Consider the following 18,834-nt stretch of genomic DNA (forward strand, 5'->3'; position numbering starts at 1 on the left):
CTAATTATGCGAGCCGATTGATACGATTTCTTGCGACTAGAACGAGTGGTCTCAAACCGCTCGAGACAGAAAATGGCGGTTGTTTACATGGCCGGTGGCCGCGCTAGCAGCGGTGTAAGAGGGTGCATGAAGACGGTTTTGACGTGCCGGACGAGTTGTTTCGACGTTTTGACATAGGAAGGAGCATAATGGCTGTGCGACGAACTCGGGCGTTGAACTTGGAGGTGTGCGGGTGAGTGCGCGGTCAGTGGAGCGGCAAGTGCCTGTGCGCGCCTTCGCCGCCGGTGGGTTTCAAGACACCGTAGGAAATGAAGTAAACGTCGGCGTAGCCCAACCGACTGTGCAAGTGTTTGCGGTGAGTTGCCGAGACCACTGTCAAAGTTAAGTCGCAGAAGGTGCGCGCTTTCCGGCGAGACCCCTCAAGACAAGGCGGCGGCGAAGGTGGACTTCCTTCGCATAAACTTTCGCCACCGCAGTATCCCCGGCGGCGTCATCCGAGCATCATCCGAACGGAACGGCACCACTAACACGAATATCAAGTGCTTAACCCGAAGCGGGCGGCATGAGTTGGTTACGAGGCGGAAGAGTGATATTTGCCGCAGTGACCGGGCGTGCCGGCTCTTAATTCCCGCAGTGAGATTGCAAGCTCCGATCAGCTGCACCGGTCTGCTTCCGTATGTCGGCAGTTGCTGCAGTGTGATTATTCATGGTCGCCGGGTATTTTCTGAACAAAAATAAATATAATCACGCATCGCCCTTGGAGCACATTTGCCATCGATAGCAGCAAGGTGAGTTCACACTGGCGAGTCGCGGAGGTCGCGCGACAGGCTTAAATCGATTTATTACGCTCCCTCCCCGCTTTACATGTGCTTCGCAAACCGTAACTAATTGACCGAAATCGGTCGCCTAGAATACTAGCGCGACGATTGCAACTCGCCAGTGTGAACTTGCCTTGAAGCTGCCTTCGCCGGTTTTCGAGCCAAGCGCTCCTTCCAAATTGTTCTCGGCAGACTCGTAGCAATCACTGCCTTTAAACAGATTTTTCCGCGCACTTAAGACGTCTGCGCAGTACGTTGATTCTGCGTAATGTGTAAAAAAAGAGGACAGCCGTCGAATCAGCTGATTTTTTTTCTGGCTGCCATGTTTACGATGGCTGAATATGTGCGTGGAGGGATAAGGCTGAATCGGTTGAATCAGGCGGCAGCTCACGCCGCCTAGCCGCCGCTACCGACGCTTTTCCAGCGTCAGCGCACCCTCGCGGCAGCAAAAGTGACTGAAGAGCAAACTTAATTGCAAAATTGAGGACGCTTCTTCTTTTGCTTCATGTCGTTGAGTTTGAAACATAGTTTGTTAGCGAAATAAAACATTCTTCAAATTATTAACGGCGTGTTTACAGAAAAACTTTAGCATACGGTCCCTTATTGCGCAACTAAATGCTTCCTGGGTGGAACCCTACTATTAGACAGCACAACCTCGCTGCTAATTGGTTGATTCCGCAGTCAACAACTCGCGGTGTCGTCATTTTGACGTCAGAGTCTCAAAATTGAGACAAAAACTCGTAATCGCGCCCCTGATGCTTTAAAATGAAAATAAACACGGACAATGAAAACTTCGAGTCCATTAGCGTTCATAATAAGGTGTAAGGGCAGCGGTAAAAGCTTCAAGTCTGGCCGTGTCGTCGTCGTCGTCGGTGTTGTCGTCGGTGTTGTCGTAGTTCTTGTCGTCGTATTTGTCGTCGTAGGGATCATCGTCGTCGTAGGGATCGTCGTCGTCGTAGGGATCGTCGTCGTCGTAGGGATCGTCGTCGACGTAGGGATCGTCGTCGTAGGGATCGTCGTCGTCGTAGAGATCGTCGTCTTCGTAGGGGTCGTCGTCTTCGTAGGGGTCGTCGTCTTCGTAGGGGTCGTCGTCTTCGTAGGGGTCGTCGTCTTCGTAGGCGTCGTCGTCTTCGTAGGGTTCGTCGTCGTCGTAGGGGGCATGGTCTTCTGTTTTCGTCGATGGAGGATCTTAGTTCTTGCGCTCAGAAGCAACCTAACCTCCAGAGGCTGCTTTATTCAGTTTAACCTTCGGGGGCTGGGGAAGCGTCCACGCACTGCGTAGCCTCGGCTAGGAGATACTTAGCGCGGTGACGATGGCGACGGAGAACGCGATAGGCGGCTCGGCGATGAGTATCCTTCCCGACGCAAAAAATCCTCGATTTCGGCTGGTCGCTGGCCGGGTCGGGGTCGTGGAGCGTCGTAAGGGAACCCTCGGATGCCCATTCTCCTGTATGGGCAGTACCGGAGAATGTGACCGGCTTCTCCGCCGTGGAAGCATTGTGGGCGGCGCTGGTCGGGTGTTCTCCACTCGACGCATTTCCTCGGCCGTGTACGACGCTCGTAGGACGGGCGAGTTGGGGTGAGAGGGCGGCGCTCCAGCGCAGCTGGCTAAGGGCGATAGGGGCTTGGGTCCCGTCGTCGAGGTACAGGACGGCGCACTGCTGCGGCGTAAGTCATGGCTGGAGGCTCCAGAGGCTGCGTGGTAGGCTGGAATCAGGTCTTTCGGCGAATAACTCAAAGGGCTGGCGTCACGACTTGCAGGGGTTGTCCGGTACCTGGAAGGCTACCCAGCACCTCCACCCCGTATGAGCATTCAGGAGTAGAAAATCGAAACAACACTCTGCACAAAATAACTCTGGCCTCTAGAATTTCGCCTCCATTGAAATTTGACCGCCGCGGCCGGGATAGAACCCGCGTCTTTGGGGTCAGAGCGATGTCAGTGCACGTGAAAGAACCCCAGGTGGTGGAAATTTCCGGAGCCCTATACGGCGTCCCTCATAGCCGGAGTCGCTTTGGGACGTTAAACACCCATAAACCAAAGCAAACCAAACATAAATAACTCGGCATGACAACAACATAAAGACAAACGGGGCATATATTGATGACAATAGTTGATACTGTAGAAATAAAAAAATTAGAGAGTACATTATTATACTATCACAGACAGCATTTCGAGCATGGTGATTTCTAGCAAAAATTATGTTTTGGTTAACAATGCAGTTAAATATACAGGTTACGAATTGAAGACAGTGACATGGTACTAAGTTCATTAAACAAAGATCTCTTTAAAAACCGAGGCAAAATAGACCCGAGCATCATGAAACAATAGTTGGTTCTCGTTTTGGGGGTTGCATAAGACCCTCAGCTTCCAATGTTATAAGAATATTGGCGAGGTGTAAGTGTAAAAAAATGAGAAAAGGAGGAGCCATCTTTGCATATTGTTAACTTATTAAAGCACGCAAACCTGTAACAAACAAGTGTCTCAAGGACACAATCCTGTTCTCGTGGAAATTTGGAGCGATCGTTGAATAATAAGGTAAATTGGCAAAAGCACCGCAACGTCAGCATCAGTACAGCACAGAGTCAGCCGATCCTCAGCATCAGCCTTCTTGAGCTCAGAAATCTCAAGGGCTTTACTGTACGGAAGTTTGTAGGAGAAAAAGGAATAACTTTTTATTAATGCTAATATATTCGCGGGTAGCTCAGTACGCTTCTCGAGAAGTTGAAAGAGCTTACCGTTCAGGGCAGCGATGAACACTAGGCTCTTAGGGCTATGCGATAGATCATCAAGTTGCCTAGTTAACATGTCCTGGAAACACACACCCGGTATAACTATGCAAGATCCCTACTACACTATTCAATGTACGCAATGAAACTTTACAAAATGCACAGTGTTGCCTGGTTAAGAATAACGTAATTACCATATGCTATCACGCCCCCACATCTACGCCCGCGATTCTGAAACGCAACCGATTTTAAACGTTCGCGATAATGGAAAAATCACAATTTGTGCAGAACCCTTACCCTACATTCCTTTCTTTTTTTCGCGTTCCACCTGGTTGCTCTCTCTACGGTTCTTCTTGGCTGTAACACCGCAGCGCAGCAGCTGCGTAACACCGAAATTTCAAGGTCCGCTCATATTCCATGCTACTCACACTGGCGTGCGGCCCGGCTGACTAGCTCAGTGCCTTAGCTTTCTTCTCAGTGCCTTAGCTTTTGTCTGTGCGGTCCTCCTCTGAAGGAAGGTTGTGTCAGAGGGCCGGGGAGGGATCAAAAGTTCATGTGAACTTGTAGCCCCACCTGCCACTAGGCTGCTTCTCTGGGAATCAGAGCGCGCCAGTGCTAGAGCCCCCACTGGCCGATTTCATCGGTGTTTGTCCGGTCGCTCTGCTCCCTTGAGGAGCTGGGTGGCTGAGTCACCTAAAACCGCGGCAGGCAGGCCACCTAGATGACTAGACCTTGTGATCTCATCATAACCTGCCCACCGGATTGAGACTAATTGCCTACCACGGCATGCTCAATTATTGATTTGTATTTGTCTCGAGAGGTTGCTCCGGGAAAGAAACTTGGGTCTGACCAATTTTACTGGGGGCAGCACCTTCCATCGCAGGGCAGTGGCGCATCGCATCGCGTAGCCGCTACACCACTGAGCCAGGAGTGGTATGAGGACTCCCAGGGATGTATGAATGTAAGGTAGAGAATAGCCAATGAAAGAATGAAAGCCGGAATGCTGGATTACGCAAATCGCATCTGGCCTCGGCAGCTAAATCGTTCATCATTTTTGTTCTTTGCACATAGAGCTCCATGCAACTTAGCAGAAGCAGTCGCCTGGTCTGGATTTGTACTGCCCGCCGCTCTGGCCCCAATCTGCGACAGTCTTATTAACGCGACAGCGCTAATTAGATGCTCCGTTCTCCACAAAATCAGATGTAGGCATTGTTGTTGTGAGCGGAAAATCACGGCCTGTGCTCTGCCAGGTGGTCCCCAGAGAGCAACCTATAGGAGGCAGGCGGTCCACGTGGCGACGTGACCATGTCAGCGATGGGAAACTCCAGATAATGGCGGTTTGAAATGCTTCAGCGTACCCCGGTGACCAAAGACGTGATGGCTGAAAATCAATAGCTCCTGCGCATGCAAGCAGCGCCAGAGAGAGCAGAGCTGTCCTATTTGCCTGAGGCGCCAGGAAACGAAGTTAACGTGTCGCAAGCAGTGGTTAGAATCTCAATCAGGCACGAAGTTATTTTCTGCTTGATACCATTCCCATGACAACTATACAACGTTCCAGTTGGCTCTCCTCCGGGCGCTATAAGAAGAAATGGCGCTGACATCTGCATTAGCTCAACAATGGTGTCTACGGAAGTTTCCAACACTGACCATGCAGCGTCATCACAACCTGCCCGCCGGATAGTGAGCACACCGCACCGTGGCAGGTGACAGCTAAATTAATGATTGGGCGCTCGTGAAGAGCAACATGGGTCACACTAGGCCCACCGTTGCAAGCACTTGCCATCCCAGGGCAGTAGTGCATCGCTTAACCGCTGCACCACTGCGCCAGAAGGGGCATGATGACTCCCATGGATCTATGAATGTAAAGTATAGAACGATGTTCTGGATATATGAAAATTAACCCATTACGCAACCACGTCCTACCCATAAGGGGGAGCTTAAGAGCCCCTTCCATTTTGTTTTTGTAATGAAAGGCTGGCTTACACGTGGCTAGGAGTAAACGACTGCAAGATGACAAGTGCACCAATGTAGAAAGGCTTAACCGCTGTTTTCTTTTGGATATCACGCTGATGCTGTTGGCAGTGTGGTTTCGATTCTGTATCCGACTATAACGCTCATGCGAGCGATAGCTGAAGCTCTTAGAGTAGCTCGTGATGGCCCTTAGGGGTCCAGGAGCACACTGAGCTCTTCTTCTCGATTGGCGCGGTCGATCAGCCTGAGCTGGGCGCCGGGGTCAACATCAAGCAGAGCGTCCGACTCCCAGGATGTGTGGCTGGAGGAAGGGATGACGAGTGCTGGCCAGGCCCACAGGTATATTCAAGGTGGAATATATTCGATCTGCCAGGCTATAAGCGCTTCGCAATTGTTCTATACGAAACAACACTACTAGATTTCGCTACAATTTTTCAGCACAATTTTCTTCTCTGGTGAAATATGTTTGAAAGTAAGCGTCAACAGAGAAGAAATTGTGATTGAAAAGTGAACTGGAAACAACTATTTCATGATCCATATCGAAGTTGCTTATGACCTGCACTTAAGCATGCTCGCAACAAGCAGATATTTTCTTCGTTTACACCAAAAAGTACTTATTGCGTGCATACATTTACCCTCTGAGTGGCTTCAGAGGACTTTATTGGTTGGTGAGTGGGTACCGCTGTGGTAAAGCAGGTTACGTGAAGAGCTGAAGCACTATGCACAGAAGAAATAAAATGCACTGTTATTACTAAGTGCTGTCGCATTGGCTGAAAAGTTCGATTTCAGATTTGAGAGGTTTCAGCATTTCCCATCCGTAAGCAGCCGTTTGCACGCTATGGGATGACGACGCTAATCTGCATTACCTTTCGATAAACGTCGAGCTATTTAAAGCTTGAAGCATGATCTGAAATCAGTGCCAATTGCCGCCGCAAACAGCGACGTGTCCATTGGAAAGGCTTAAACGACCATCGTTATCGAGCGCTACGGGAGCACCTCCACCCTTCCGCGACTGGAGCATTCACACTTTTCTCGATATAAAAGAATTCATGATAGCTTTGGAACGCTGTGCAAGTGACATGCACTGAGGGAATAAGTACCACATTTTAGGTGTTTTGTTTTATAAAGAGATACCTAGGTTTTGGTCCTTATCACTCCTGCGGAACCCAGCAAACCGTACTTTGATATTTATTGTTATGCATTAATCTTTAGCTCATTAGTGCGTAACAATATCGAAAACAAACATCATGCAGCGCATGAGTAGTTTATCGATTCGATTCTATTGATTTGCTGTTTCGTTCAATGGGGCGCAGGGTATGGACACTACACGTTGTCAACAGAGGCAAGTGCCGGCTGAATTCTCTGTTTGCCAATTAAAGAGGACCTGTCTTTCCCTCTAACGCTACAACAGCAACTACAACAAAAAAGTACTCTTCAACCCAGGAAGCCTAACGCGCTTTGCGTTTCTGAGGGCGCTTGGCGTAAGCAGGGAAGGCGTGAAATTTTTTACGCATGTTTAGGTCGCTCACGCATACCAGGTGTGCTCAAAGGGTTGCGCTGCAAGTGAATGCACTGTTACCCTGTCCATCGCCGTCCACGCAATAGTGCAACAGAAGAAGAAGCTTTCGAAATGTGAAAACTAAGAGAGGGGTTAGGAAAGAGGGAAAACGCATTTTCATCTTTTTTGCGTGTTTTTTTTTGCCAGCGACACGCCTCGCATTTCTTCACTCACCAGTATAAAAGCTTGCTGACGGAGTGAAGATGGCACCAGAAGACACTTGTCTCCACCTCTGTCTCATATACCCTGCATCTGCTACTCCGTCGGGCACCACCTGTGAAGACACAATAGAGCCGGAATGTTTCCGAAGGTGAGGCACTACACCTCCTGAAGTACCTCCTGAGAAAAGACGCACATATAACGAAAGCATAACATACTTTGTTACAAAGCCCTGCTTCCATTGGACTGATAAGCCGCTTTTCTAAAGAATGTTGGGTCCTGCTGATGATAGGGAACGGGATATTTTGCACCGCTCTATAGATAAACGACGGGAGTGAAAGGAAGACAGGAGCTGCTAAATGACGGGGCACGATGCATGCTGGGTTAGTTTGCAGACAAGCTCAAACGGAGAACGAACGTTCTGTTGCATTCTTTCATGCCCTAGAATTTGTGTTAAAAGATTTTTATGGCTACTGAGAAAATCTAGCTGTCTCATTCGCACCCATCTACTGCTTTATGGGTGCTTTAGAATGAAGATTACAGGCACTTGCTTGGCTGAGAATTATGCTGGACGGGTCAGAGAATATTCTAAAAAATTCCGCAAAATCCCGTACGAAGTTGGAAAAATCTTTTGAGGACGAGGCTGTCAGCCGCGGCAAAAGGGCGCTCCTTTAAAGTATGACTGAAGTGTGCTGGTAATTAATTACAATTGAATAATATATTGATAATTAGCCCAGATGATGTCTAATGAAAACGGTATGTTCTAGGCCATGGTCAGGACGCTGCCATAACAGTTTCTGAAACGAAGGGAAAGCCGTTCCCTGAAGCTTTGCAGCTTGAAGAAATTAGGAGATTTTGTTCCGCGGAAAACAAAAACAGCGCACAAGGCGGGTGGTATGCTCGTTGCCAACGCAGCAGCCGCTGATGGCGTGTTGCAATGCCTATGACGCCAAATTAGAACTGCATCTTCAATATCACTTTGCTATACATTTAATTTTTCGCTGTACCTCCTAAAAAAAAAACAAGAAACTACCGCGCAGTTGGCGACAACAATGCTATTCCTTGCGTTAAGCAGCGCACGGAAAGGAGGATGGATGACTTGGCACAATCCGTAGGCTGTTCTAATTGGGCGCTGTGGGCACTGTAATGCATGATTACGGACGTTGCACTTGAACAGCGTTATGCGTTTAGTATTGCAATTGTGGGGGAAGAATATGCTGCAAGTTTTTTTGAACTGCACAGCTTTACGGAATGAATTTTTCCGCGAATCAGAGAGTGATATGGCATCGCCGTCTCTACGTCTTCGGGAACTGTCCGCTAGGATGTTTAACTTAAAATTGACTATTGAATTTCATTTATTTGAATACTAAATTAGGGCAATTTCTATAGTGACTGACGTCCGCTGCTGCTGCCAGTCTGATCCTGAAAAGAATTTCTTTGCTTTGTCGAACAGACCACTGATAAAATTTTGAAGACATTGACGTAAAATTCGGCTTATTGCCTGTAATGGAGAGGTTATCTTCCACTAGAGAACAGAAATAAAATATACGTGCCATTTCATCAGCGATAACTAAAGAATACGTCGGGAATAGCGTATCTGGGAAGCTCGATCCGCCTTTGCGCCATAGAATTTGGAGTTCATACAAGCTTTGGCAGCTTCAGGTTAGTTCAAGTTCCTAATTGTGTACATTTAAGCGGACAATTCGGAACCCACAATTACGTAAACAAAAAGGAAAACCTCGTGCGTAGAATGAAGAACAACAACTAATATTGCACGAAAGGAATAAAAGCCCGTTAGTAAAATACATGAATACAGCACGAAATGCCGACAAATGTAGTTACGGATGGGTACCTTCTTGTGCTAAAATTTTATAGCTTGGACTGCGCATTACAACAGCAGTGGCTGGTATTGAAAGGCTGTCATATGCAGCAAGAGGCGCGCACTGCGCAGATAGAACGTTTTACCGCATAAAGAAATGGTTTCGATCCTGCCTAAACTGTGACAGACAGCAGCAAGCGTATGCTAAATGCCAACTTCAACTGACATAATTTGCAATCAGCCCTTTTAATCAAGTTTTCAGTGTTCTGCAGCAACTGAGGTTCTCAGTTAATATAAAGTGAAATTAATGAGCAAAGAGTTTCTTAATGCTTCAGTGACGGGATTTTCTGCAGGCGCAACTGCTGCTAGTCTTCCTGGCGTCGAAAGCTTACGGGCTGCACCACCACCACACAGCAGCCGGATACCCTGCTCCTGGCTTCGGTGGCTATGCTGCTCCGGTGGCGGCCAATGCTTACCGGGGATACGCGGACTATGCCTCTGTGGGTATCATCATCGGCATCGACATTACCAGCTTAAGTACGCCCGCTGTAGCACAACGCTCTCAGTTACCGTTAAAGATAATAGGTTATCTTGCCTTCGTGTTACTTCAATTGTTACGTGTTACGCGTTAATCCATGTGAATTCGAAAACCATGGGGGCAAAGTAACGCCTCCAGGGCGCGTAACCAGAAGAAGTACCCAAAATTTGGCGAGCCAGAGCCCCAAGGGTAACCGCGTTTTCGACATTCTAAAAACTCATATGGCTGTTACGAACTACCGGCTACAAATTCCTCATTTAAAACAGGTGTCTAAGATTAAGTGTTAAAAACTTGATTATCAGGAATTAGTTAAGCGGCCAACAATTTAATATTATTCACAAGCTTTCTGTTATCCGCCAATACAGGTATTATTGTGCCACAGACGTCGCTTTCATAACTCTAAAAGCCTATTTTTAAAATTTCTGGTTCAACTCCGTTGAAACCCGAGGTGTATAGCTGTAACTACCGCTTGTGAGAATTAACTATGTCCACCCTTTGCGAGAGAAATTTCCTATAAGATTTTTCTCTTCAGTGAACTACTACAACGAATTCACTGCACGTCCTTACTTCATACAAAATTACAGAAAGTGTTGCGCAACGTGCGGAAGATGAGAATAAAGAAATGCTTACGATTCGCAGTTGAAGTAACCTGCCCTTCCTTCTTGAAAGCTCTATGCAAACTAATCGCGGATCATTAAATGAACCTTTTCCTTTTTTCTTTCCAGCCACCTCAGCCCTACAGCTTCGGCTACGACAATGTGGACGAGTACGGCAACCGCCAGTTCCGCAGTGAGCAGGGAGACTCGAGCAACGCAAAGACCGGATCGTACGGCTACAGGGACGCGTACGGCCTCTACCGTCGGGTGAACTACATCGCCGACGCCAATGGCTTCCGAGCCACGGTGGACACCAACGAGCCAGGAACTGCACCGGGTGCCAGCGCCGACGTGGTCTTCAACGCCGCGCCGGTCGTCCCACCGGTTCCTGGTGGTGCAGCACCCTCAAGGGCCCGATTTGCTCCCACTGCCTACGGCGCCAGGGGTGTGGTCGCCGGGTACAACAATGCATACAGCGGATACACTGGATACGGATACGGGCCGTACGGTGGCGCTGCAGCTGGCTACGCCCGCGTTCCGTACGCAGGATACGGCTACGCTCCGGGAGGTGGTGCTCTTGGTGGCTACGGGTACGGAGCGTACTCTCCTTACGGCTACGGTGGAGCTGGATATACAGCGGGGCGATATGGCCCAGCGGCATACTGGGGGCCCAACGGGTGGGCTGCCGGACACTATGGCTACCGTCGGCGCTAATGCTTTGCCCTTGAAAAATGAACGCATGCAAATGCATGTTCGACAAATCATGGACAGAAAGCTTTGTCCATGGACAAAAAGCTTTGTCCATGAGTGTATGCTGCAGAAAATAAAGAAGAAATACTCTGCTTCTGAATTGCTTCCAGCACGCTCCTCTTTTTAATTTTGAACCCATAATACCACAATTGGTTCCCCTGAACACGGAAAAAAAAGTTTGCCTATGTGCAATCTAAATTTCGGATTTCATCTACTAAATGCCACTTCCAAAGGATGGAAACCATAGCACAATCTGAGCCCATTTCGTCGTCTCCAACTAGTTCTAGTAAACAAAATCGTGTTGTGAACATTTGTTTATGAACAACGTCCTCTTATGTAATTGAGCTACAATGGGCCTTGAGAGCAAGAACGAGCTAATGACTGCTATCGAACAAAGTTTATGCAAAATTCTTTAGGACTTAACGGGTTACAAGAAAAAAATGGAGGTCTTTATGCGAGGCAATGGCACACCCCCTCTTGATGGCGAGCTGACAGCGGACTTGCAGCGCTGGAACTAGAATCATCTTTTCGAGAACTTCCGACGGTACTTCTTCCGTACTACAAGGCGCTCGTGCACGCTTTTTGGCATGAGCGGTGCGACTCAAATATTCCATGCAGTACACAGCCCTGGTACTGCGAGGTGGCCTTTGTTTGGCTGTAAAAGCGTTCTTAGCTCCTCAGCCTCTACACCTAACGCGGCCGTATCTCATCCAGCCCTATGTCGGCTTTGTTTTGGCGTACTTTTGCGAGCCACCTGACTTAATCGTGAGGGCAATCCACATATGAAGGAGCTCCGCAGGCTTCGCAGTGTTTTTGATGCAAAGCGCCTTTTCATGAGCTTTCCTATTTTCCTATTGTTCTCTAATCTGACCAATGGTTAACTTAGAAGATATTACTTACGTTGCGTTACTTTCGCCCTCGAAAGTAACGTCATCGAATCGAACATAAGCATGAAACCAGTCGAGCCTTTGGCCTCAGACTGCTAGAAGCGCGTTTCTATGAATTGTCGACTACTGGTTACATGACTTTTTAGAGAAGTTTTACATCAGGTGGTTTTACTGGTTTTACATTGCTTTACATAAGGTAGCTTTAGTTCTTTTTGTCGTTCTATTTAATTACTGCGAGGGAAGGGATTCACATTTTTATGAAGAGAGTATTTATCGTGACTTGCTACTCTTTGGGCATTCTAAATAAACGCACTTCAACCTTTCGAAAGACGCCTATAGACAGCGGGCTTCGCAGCACTGTATTTGTGTGTGTATGTGTGTGTGTGTGTGCGTGCGAAGTCCGCGAGGTCATAAAGGAGCAGATGGAACTGACTCACAGCATACCGTACACGCAGAAGACAATAAAGGAACTAGAGAAAAAATTGCAGCCAGAAGTAAAAAAAAACTCGACGCTATTGATCGAAAATCAGGAGCTCAACTACCGATATGCTTCCTTTGAGAAAAGGTCTCGAGATCTTGAGATACGGCTTGTTCAATATGAACAATGCTCCAGAAACCCCATCGAACTTCAAGGTGTCCCAGAGAATGAGGAAGAAAATGTCACTCTGATTCTGTCAAAACTTAGTGATGCAGTCGAAGAACCAATTACAGACGGATTTTGAGGCCTGCCACAGCGTTCCCACTCGCAACTCCGGCAAATCGAACGTTGTTAGGTTCAAATCCGAAGCCAAGCGTGATGCTGTGCGGCAGATATAAAAAAGATGTGGCTGACTGTCGAGGATGCCGGACTGGAAGTACACGGCTTCAATCTATGTCAACGAACACCTAACGCCCGAAAACAAAAAAAACTTCTTGGAGCTGCAATGGCAAAGAAAAAGGAAGTTGATTGGAAGCACGTGTGGACAAGAAACGGGTCTATTTACGCACGCAAAACTCATCGATCAAATGTCATTCGCCTGTATCTGCCCGATGATTTGTCAAAATCGAATAGTAACCGGTCGAGCACCAGATGCATATTTTTTCCGTTTCTTAGACTAATATGAAAGAGACGCCACCTTTCACACCATGGGTGTTCAACTGCTCTCTAAGAAACAATAAGCGCGGTAAATGTTTGCAAATGCTGCGCTTGAACATGTAGTGTGCTTTAAATAACACGGATCATTTGAGCAGTTTCTTGTCAAGCATTAAGTGTACATTTGACGTAATCGTGCCATCTGAAACATGGTAATGCTGCGATAATGACGCTATTCGATTTCCAAGATACATTGCATTCTTTCTTAACCAAAGCTCAAAACGTGGTGGGGGCGTCGCCCTTCTAGTAAAAGAAAGCTATTCATGCCATATCTTATCGGAACACTGTTTGAGCTACAAGAATATTGGAATACTTACGGTCCAATCTAACCGTCAATCATTTTCGGTCGTTCACCGCCCATCACAGGGAAATGTGAAGAGTTCCTTCGTGTTTTTGAAAAAGAAATCGCTTTCTTGTCACATAATTTCTCACCTTGTATAGGAGGTTATTTTAATATAGACATGGGTGTTAACAGTTGTGCGCAACTAGAATTCACAATATTGCTTCAAGCCGGCTTTCAGAACGTTATAAATAGCCCAACACGGATAACTTCCACTTATCTTAGGTTATTCGGTTTATTAGGTTATTTATTAGGTTATCGACGAACTTATAAATATATTCATGAGGTAATTACCAACTGGACGAACAATGCGTAGATTGCAAGGATCACTAAGAAGCACAAACATCAGTTCAATATCACTGAAAATCAGCCTTCTGGTTAACCTCCCTGCCTTTTCCCTTCCTCTTTTTCTATCTCTCTCTGTAGAGGTTACAGTTTCAGTAGGCTGGTTATGAATGTGCTCCAGCTATGATCAAGTGTATGTGGCAGTCATTTACCCACTGTAGAAGGTCGAATTAAGTGAATGTGAACGAATCCACTATGAAGCGAAATTAGAGTCGAGTGCGAGAAACAAGGGCCGTTTCAGGATCACACGGAGAAAAGGAGAAACATGCAGTTATGTATGGTAGCCATCGATCTAGGGGAACCTCGAACGACTTCTCACGAAACGCCTTAGTTTGTCGATCATCAGGGAACGCACCTCTCACCCGTAGTCACGAAGCATTGTCATCAAGCTAACAAGCCTCCATCTAGCTAGCCGGGAATTCTCTGCAAACGACATTTTTAGTTTCCAGAAAAAGGTGCCGTAAGGCTGCCTTCGAAAACTGCAGAAAGCAGAATTACGAGGTGGCAAAAGTGGAAACGCTCGGTTTTATAATTAGCTTAAGTTTCATTATTTTCGTTTCTATAAAAAGTTTGGCCCTCAGATAAGCTCTGGTTACAAGTGCTATACGCCTTCATATAGAGGGACGGAGGTAACCCACGGGAAAAAAAAGCAGGAAAAGAAGGAATATATACTGGCAAATTTACAGAAGAGTGGCGATTGGCATTAGAAGGTAGCGGCTGATGGTAGCGCAGTAAGCAGCCGCTAGGCTGGGGATGCCGGCGCCGGCGCCGTTCTATGAGGACTTGTACCCGATCATCAACCTTAATAATTTCATTTTATATATTTCTTAATTCCAGTTTTTTGTGCAATACAAAAACTGGGGACGGCGAGAAAAATGCAGTGCTTGACAAGCTTCGCCGCCCCTGAATGTTGTGGGAACACTGTAAACACAAATAAGCCCAAATAGGAGTATAAATGGCTAGTGTCCGCTTTTAAACTCCTTATTGAAAATTGCGCAATCGACTTTAAGTAGTAAAAAAGAGGAAATCCTCCTTTTTTACTGCCGTCGCGAAATCGAGGAGTAAAATAAAGCATTTACATGATTTTACTACTTTTCCAAGCAGGAGTATGTCGGCTTCAATACTCCTTCAGGCCCTTTATGCACTCCTTAGTGTCTGCCCGCCGCCTAGTGGCAGCTGCCGGTTCGCTGCACTTGCAGGTGACGACGCCGGCTCTGTCGTCGCTGCCTGCTCGCCTCTGCTTTTGCTGCTTCACGCACGTTTGTCATGTTACAAGACACCGGATCGCCGCAACCTCGCGCACCAATGTGCGCCACAGACAGTGCCTGTGAAGCCCCCAGTGTATTCGGAGAACGCTTGGTGTTGCATCGCCTGCGACGGCAGTCTGCGAGAGGCTTAGCCAGCCGAGCCAACATGGCGGTGTGTGACGCGTCGACCTCCCCGAAGCCGCCAGTTTGCCACCCGCTCCTTTGCGCGCTCTTGTCGTGACGTAAGACTGGACATCATCGACCTTAGCAGCAACGTGCTGCAATGAACGTCTAACTCAAGCCAGCAATATGTGCAGAAGCAGCGGCTAGTCATTCATTGTCTACGCAGCATACAAGTGTTGGCTGCTGCCGTTTCGCCGCGCCGACATGGCGGTGTGTGTGTGACGCACCAGTTTTCTCGACATCGTCGGCCCCTCGTTCTTTCGCTGTATTGCAAGAATACTAAAGACCGGATTATCATCGTCGTGTGTTCTGGTAAGCAGTATTAAACTCTCCTTTGATGCCATAGACGCGCATGCACTTAACGCCGCTCCCTTTTCAGTGTGCGTAGACTTGCTGTGAACCACGGGTGCGCAGAGATGAAAGGCTTAACGAGAACAGAAAAACAGCAAAGGCTTCATTGTGGTCCGGTGGAGCCAACTCACACAGCAGGCATGAAGTAAGTATCTGAGAAATTTGTTGTTGCATGCGGCTGAAAAAAAGAGTGTGGCACTGCAGTCGTGGCTGTTACGCTAACATGTACAGCTGGAAGTACGGTCAGTTCTTCTAGGGACCAAATTTTCTTCATGCGTTCACGCCTTATGAATATGGAAAAGCTGTACAGGCAATGACAGGTGAAAATGCACAGCCTTGGGGTCTGTGAATTTTTCTCACGTTATTACGAACAGTGCTGAGAACCCTGCCCTAATCGGTTGCTTCCTTTCCTGTGTTTTAAGAGGGCCTTGTTATGCAAACAATGCAAGCGATTTTATTCTTTTCAGTCATAGCACAGGACATGGCGACGCCTTAGCGCTCACGGAGATTAGCTAAACTGTTACATTTTCCGAGTTGGTGGCATCTTAACGTTGCAGCGATTTTCGGCAGCGGACATGAGGTTTCAACCATACTGAACGCTGCCTTTTCTGGATGGTTAGGCGTCTAGTTCCAAAATGTGGTATCTTGTAAGCTCTTCGCATTTGAAAAATGTTAAAAGAAGTTTCCATTTCGCGTGCAGTTTCCGAACACATTCCATTATGTGAAACTCGTGGAGGCAAGCGTTCCGGTTCAGACTGCTGATCCCAGGAAGGCAGCGAAAGAAAAAGAATAAAGCATACGCCAGTGTACAAGATCCCCTGCTCGTGCTGGACGTAGTACATTGGCGAAAGCAAGCATTTCCCAGAAAAACTGAAGCAGCACAAAGCGGATGCCAAACAAATGAACAAGGAAGGAAGCGCGGGTTGACAAGACTGACTTCGAGGGAACTATCCTTGCATCAACTGTCTACGATCAGTGAGCAGGCGGATGACTAACCGAAGGCTTAAAAAAGGCAAGCTGTGAGTCACTCGCAGTCACACCTGCTGAAAGAACCAAGAAGATTCCGAAACATGTTTTTTTTTTTTTTTGGTTGGCGTTCTTTCCCGAAAGTATATTCCTTTCCCAGCCAGATAGACCTGTGTAGAATGTTTTCTTTTGAACCCTGGCCACGAATGTGAGGGCAAAGCTTAACAGAAGACAGGTGGCGGCGGGAGGGTGGGTCTGGTGGGAGCTTTCTATTCCTAACAATGCCTGCAATGTCAGTCACCCTTGCCCTGCCTTTGACCTATACACAGAATGATGACGTCCTGAAAATGCGTAGCTGCGGGCTCTCCCATCAAGGAAATTGCATGTAAGCTTCCGCTGCGTGTATGCAAAGCGCTGTCTTTTGTTTGCATGTTTTGATTTCAGTAATTGGTTCTGATATGGTGCCTGAAAAGCATGAGGAACCTCTGACAAGTAAAAAAAAAATTATATCTCGAGGCCTCTTTTGGTGCAGGAACGCAGCCAAAGGCAGCGCGAATGCGCAAGTGCCTCAGTAAGACCATTTTATTTTTTTCAGTTTTATGCTTTGCGGAAAAAATGTTCCCTATCGATGCTGCTTCCCATTCGCCGTATTGCCTTAACGTTTACGAAAGCGGCTCTCTGGAATTTGTGATTCCCTGAAAACCGCGTTTAGCCGCTGTCATCCGACAGGGTACAGGTATGTATTAGCTAGTTGATTACCTACTATGTTCTACTAGCTAATCTTTTGTCATGAAAAACGTTTAAACTTCAATAATACCTACTTTATTGAAAAGTGCACTCTGAACGGCTTTGGGACGTTGACTTCTACACTTGAAGCACGTCATACTTCAAGCTTAGAGGTGCAATTCCTCTGATGCATTTTTTTTTCTAATCTTTCTTTCAGAAGGAGCCTGTATGTTGACAGCGAAGCATTTCAAGGTTCCCTCCTTGCTTTCAAGTGTGGCACCTCTATTTTCATTCCTTTGGGTATTTAAATTATGTATCCAAAGACAGCGTGGGTTAAGGCACTCTTCTTTTCCACAGGGGCCAAGACGTTGGTTCTCTGTAACCGTCGAAAGCAAGCTGCCGAACACATTTCTCAAATGTTTTGTACCCAATAAAATATTGTTTGAAATAAATCACTAAGTTCATCGACGCATTTATCCTGGAATATCAAGCTCTAAAATGAGCCTTCCATACGAATACTTTATTTCAAATCGGCTTCCGCATCAAGTGAAGTAATATACTCGTTTGGGAATCATAAATATAACCCTACAGTAAGAAAAATTTCTCAAAAAATTTCCTGTCAAAACTACTTAAAAGGAACAGGCACGTACTCCTGAAATGTACTATAAAAGTAGCTGCAAAGGAGTATATAATACTTCTATTAATGGCCATGCTAACTCCTTTGTGATCACAACTTTACTCCTAAATAAACTCCCGTCTGCAGAGCGGTAACACTTTACTCCTTCTAGCACTCCGAAAGTACCCCGTCAAGCAGAGGAGTAGACAATATACTCCTATTCTGAGGAGTATAAAAACCCCTTTTCGGGAGTGCGCTACGCGATGAGCCATTTACTCCTATCCGGGTGTTTTTCGGTTTGCAGTGAACGCTCAGCGTATCGCGTCTGCAAGACGTGTGGCGCTTCGGCTCCGTCATTTTTTGACAGGAATCACGACTCAAATCATTGAATCGCATCAATTTCGCTCCCTTTGGATTCGGCAAGTTCATTGGAACCCGTGGACACCAAATTCATTTATGTGGGCCCCCTTTTACAAATTTTCAAGCGGTTTTTCCTTCCCGCCTCCGGCGCCGACCCTAAGCCTAACGGCTGCACCGGCGTTCGGCTGTGAGGGAGCCGCTTCTTTCGGCAAGATGGCAGAAACACTTCTGCAACGCGGCTATGACCCGGACGCCATGTCTTGGTCGACCGTTCCCGTCACTGTGGGACCCAAATCGGCACCCGCGGACTCGATCCGCAATGCAAATCTTCTGCCTCTGCTTGAGCGCCGCTCCAGACGCGAGGCCAAGATAGCGGCGAACGCCACGCCAACCACCGACAAGGCTGCTGCTACCCGCCAAGCTCCAGCCTCGCAAAAGGCTAAGGACGCCGGCCCAAATCGCCGCGACCCAGTTACCAAGTAGAGGCCCAAGCCTGCACCAAAATTTCACCTAGACGACTTTGTCATCGTCATAAAGCCCCGGAAGTCATTGGCCATCCGGGACGTCTTTCAATACGGCGAGCTCGGTGCCGCGTTCGGCGCTTTCCTTGGGGCGCCTAAGGCGTCCTAGTTGAGCCTCCTTTTATGCAAGGACCAAAATTTGATCCTCGCCAGCACCCGGAACGCCCACGTCGCAGACCGTCTGCTGGGAGATTTTTCCATCAAATCGACCAAAGGAGATGTGC

The 18,834-nt window shown here is 47.4% G+C and overlaps 2 protein-coding genes across 2 annotated transcripts in view; one reads left to right on the forward strand and one right to left on the reverse strand.

The window, feature by feature from the left end:
• The window catches only part of LOC149343544 (uncharacterized), a 123,352-nt gene that overhangs the window by 93,832 nt on the left and 10,686 nt on the right, over positions 1-18,834 (reverse strand). Inside the window, exon 5 of the mRNA XM_089547005.1 lies at positions 7,249-7,348. The gene's annotated coding sequence lies outside the window, so the exon portion shown is untranslated. The remainder of the gene's footprint in view (positions 1-7,248; positions 7,349-18,834) is intronic.
• Positions 7,373-10,900, forward strand: LOC149343547 (uncharacterized). The gene is made up of 3 exons (XM_089547007.1): positions 7,373-7,384; positions 9,406-9,552; positions 10,316-10,900. Exons 1-3 carry the CDS (start codon positions 7,373-7,375, stop codon positions 10,898-10,900), a joined length of 744 nt encoding a protein of 247 aa, XP_089403133.1.

The sequence above is a fragment of the Amblyomma mixtum genome, chromosome 5 (genome assembly GCF_055824585.1).
Source record: "Amblyomma mixtum isolate Tamu chromosome 5, ASM5582458v1, whole genome shotgun sequence".
In the NCBI taxonomy this organism is placed as follows: Eukaryota; Metazoa; Arthropoda; class Arachnida; order Ixodida; family Ixodidae; genus Amblyomma; species Amblyomma mixtum.